This window comes from Henckelia pumila, chromosome 1 (assembly GCF_033568475.1).
Source record: "Henckelia pumila isolate YLH828 chromosome 1, ASM3356847v2, whole genome shotgun sequence".
Taxonomy (NCBI): domain Eukaryota; kingdom Viridiplantae; phylum Streptophyta; class Magnoliopsida; order Lamiales; family Gesneriaceae; genus Henckelia; species Henckelia pumila.
Genome location: NC_133120.1, coordinates 121,414,622 through 121,417,817, shown reverse-complemented (window position 1 = coordinate 121,417,817; position 3,196 = coordinate 121,414,622). Strand labels below are relative to the sequence as shown.

At 36.7% G+C, this 3,196-nt stretch overlaps 1 protein-coding gene across 5 annotated transcripts; it reads right to left on the bottom strand.

Annotated features, from left to right (window-relative positions):
* Nucleotides 1-231: 231 nt before the first annotated feature.
* Nucleotides 232-2,914, bottom strand: LOC140860214 (F-box/FBD/LRR-repeat protein At1g13570-like). Of its 5 annotated transcripts, XM_073263124.1 has the most exons (5): nucleotides 2,803-2,904; nucleotides 2,593-2,654; nucleotides 1,142-1,978; nucleotides 852-1,010; nucleotides 232-771 (listed from the first exon to the last, which is right to left on the bottom strand). In XM_073263124.1, the coding sequence occupies exons 3-5, from the start codon at nucleotides 1,952-1,954 to the stop codon at nucleotides 472-474; spliced, it is 1,272 nt and encodes a 423-aa protein (XP_073119225.1). In that variant the 5' UTR covers nucleotides 1,955-1,978; nucleotides 2,593-2,654; nucleotides 2,803-2,904; the 3' UTR covers nucleotides 232-471. The 5 variants fall into 5 exon arrangements, with proteins under 5 accessions (XP_073119225.1, XP_073119233.1, XP_073119214.1 ...); XM_073263132.1 differs by lacking the exon at nucleotides 2,593-2,654 and having other exon boundaries at nucleotides 2,803-2,914; XM_073263113.1 differs by having other exon boundaries at nucleotides 2,593-2,892.
* Nucleotides 2,915-3,196: the final 282 nt, after the last annotated feature.

The window sequence follows — 3,196 nt, the reverse complement described above, 5'->3', positions numbered from 1 at the left end:
GGTTCGGGGCAAACCCGAGACCCGCCCGGACCCGCTTGTGGACCCGCCTACCCGCCCCGTCGGGGCGGGTTTGATGCGGGGCGGGTCTAAACCCGCCCCATTGCCATCCCTACATATATATATAGGGGTAGGCAACACCATCTGGGAATGTTCCGTCACGTTTTACAACTTCCACCCATAAATTTTCAGTCAAGATAAAAGGGAATGTTTAAATTCAGAAAAGATACAGGGATAGCAACATCACACAGATGAATCATCTGAATAACAGCATTAGCTCTCTCTCTCTCATGAGAGCATAATTTTAGCATAGATTTGTACAAACCTTATTTAAGAAGATACCAAAGCAGCAGGGAAAAAACAAGATTATATAGAAATATTCATTTTAAAGTTTTAACATCTTCATAGAACTTCAATAAAGATATACATAGAAGATCTAGACAAATGAAGTTTCATGTTAGATAGTAGAACATATCATGCTTGATCCGGGTTAAAAATGACTCTTGCTTTTGGAGAAGCCCGGCGAAAGCTCAACATATCTATTGACATACTCAATCTTCTATCACGCACATATAGGCTCGGGGTTATACTCATTGACTCAAGGACAGGCGAATGCTCGAGTAAATACTTGATAAAATTCAGTTCACTAGGCACACCAAAAACATCAGCCATCTTCACAGTTCTCAACTGTTGAAACAAGCATTTTGAAGATAATTTTCTATCCCAAAAATCCAAATCAATATTTCTGGTTGCAGCTGATGAAGTTGAGGAACCCTACAGAGGAAAAAATATAAAAATATATAACCACTTAATCCACCAGAGAGAATAAAATCTAGCATGTTGAAGTTACTTACGGAGATTTGCAGCTCTAGCAAGTTTGGGGAATTCTCAATTAGATGAAGCACAACACACACCTCTTTCTCGTCATCAAAGCTAACTTGATACAACTCAATAAACATTAGCTGGTGATAGGTAAACGGTTTCCATCCTCGACGATTACCAATACTCAAATACTGACCACAAAAGAGGCATATGAGTTCAAATTTACAAAGCAAACTACAGTAAATCAGTAAATCATGAAACAACAGCATAATGTCTTGCAAATTTATACTATAGTAGAGAAGTCAGAGAGGTAATATCTTACTTTTGTGAAGTATATATGCCCAATGAGCCTCTGAAGCTTGGGAACACCACCAAGAAACTTATCGAAGTTACAACTAGAACTATGTTCGAAGTGCTCAGCAATGTCATCAGTCATATACATAGCAACAGATATAGCAACCAAATTTGGAGTGTTAGCAAGACAAATATCCTTGAATTCGCCTTCTAAAATCAAGTATTTAAGTTTTGGAGCATGGACAGTGAGCTCTAAGCTATCAAAGTACGACAATGTCAAGCTCTCGAGAAGAGGGCAACTTGAAATGAGATATTCAATATCAGAAGGGGGGATTAAGACTTGCTGAAGATTGAGGTATTTCAAACACAAAAATCCTCTGAAGTTTGGTGGGATTTCTAGTTCACATCGAACAAGCTCCAAATGAGTCAGCTTCTTACAAGAGAAAAGGCAAGATGGTGCCCTAAACCACTCACCTTCTCCTAATTCAAGAACCAATTCTTTGACTTCTTTCCGTGAAATGAAAAGAAGCCATTGATCAACATCAGGCGCGCCTTGCAAGTATGATGTAGATATAGCGAACTTATGAATCGGCCCATTATGTAGAAACAAAAACTTGGTGATGAAGTTCGAAAGATTGTTTTCGACGACCGATCTATCATTGTCATAGACTACACAATTATCATCGAATACGAGATGCGTCAGCGAGGCCCATCTAAACCTCCATCTTCTTGACAATATGCTCGTTCTTACAGCATGCCTTATTGGAAGCTTTGCAAGGATGATTTCAACGATGCTTTGAGGCAGTTCGCCTATAAGATCTTGATCAGAATCCTTTTCCATTTGAACTTTTTAGCTAAATAATCCCTGTTCAGCAACATAATCAAACCTTTAAAGTAGGACAAGCATCTACGAGCTAAATAATTCCTATTCAACAATTCTATATTTTGGTGAGGAAAAACACAAAGCATGACAAAAATTTACACAATAGTTATGCATACAGAGGAAAATGAAGAAACAAAAGATGAACTTAAAGATGACCTGAATTCCTAATTTATTTAACAAGAATTGCTGGAAAACATATCAGAAGTAATATAATCTCTTCCTCGTGAAAAGACTATACCTCTGTGGTCAAGAAAATAGAACATGATCCAGTTTTCATTAAAATTCAACAGATTTCCTAATGCCTAGCTTTCACAGATAGATTGATCAAAATATGGTTAAAACTCACGGATGTCAAATTTTCTTAAAAGTTCTCGGAAACAACCCCATTCCAATCACAATAAGTCACCAAAATAAATATAAAGCTCAGAACCAATTCCAAAAATTGACAAAAACAGGAAAAAGTTGGGAGAAAAAGAAAAAGGAAAACAAAAAAAAAAAAGAGGGATCTTGGGCAAACACGAACGAAAAAAAAGGTTAACAATTTCAAATAATATCAATCAAAACTCAAAAAAGGATTTCTTAAGGTGGCAACTTACACAATCCAATTTCTCCAGATTTCTCAACTTCCTCACCAACCCAGCAAACAAATCCGAAACCACTACAACCCATTTCAATAATATTCGATTAATCATGCTAAATTTTCAAACGAGGGTTAAAAAAATGAAAAACAAATTTAAAAAAAGTTTAAATCTTTCGGTCAACAAGAACATCAACAAACGAAATAACGAAAATATAATTTACTCAACTAAGAAAGCTTGATGAAAATGGAGTGATTACTTCCCAGGCGAAGGAAGCATTTCGGAACTCTCTGATAGTCTGAAGAGGTAGCGTGAGACTTTGGGGGGTTTTGCATTTAATTTGATTTTTCACTCGATTATATATGATAAATAAACGCATAAATGATGAAGGGGTGGAAGATTAATTTTTTGGAAACTGGATAATTAGCATTAGTTAGGAAATTTAATTACAATTACATCAGCATTCCTAAAAAGAAAATTGAAACTGGAAATTAATATTAATTTGCATGGCCTGATAGTTGGCAGCTAACAGTGACCCACCCTGTTGGCTTCTCGCCACGGTGGCAACATGTGATTAACTTTTCAGCCTTGAAAGCCACGTGGGTTGAGGTTTGATTGTTGT

Bases quoted from the DNA above. Each gene is read 5' to 3' on its own strand.
- LOC140860214 (XM_073263132.1), bottom strand. From the start codon at position 1,954: ATGGAAAAGGATTCTGATCAAGATCTTATAGGCGAACTGCCTCAAAGC. The intron at 1,011-1,141 runs GTAAGATATTAC...TTTTGTGGTCAG, and splicing joins GGCATATATACTTCACAAAA to TATTTGAGTATTGGTAATCG. The intron at 772-851 runs GTAAGTAACTTC...TTTCCTCTGTAG, and splicing joins TGCTAGAGCTGCAAATCTCC to GGTTCCTCAACTTCATCAGC.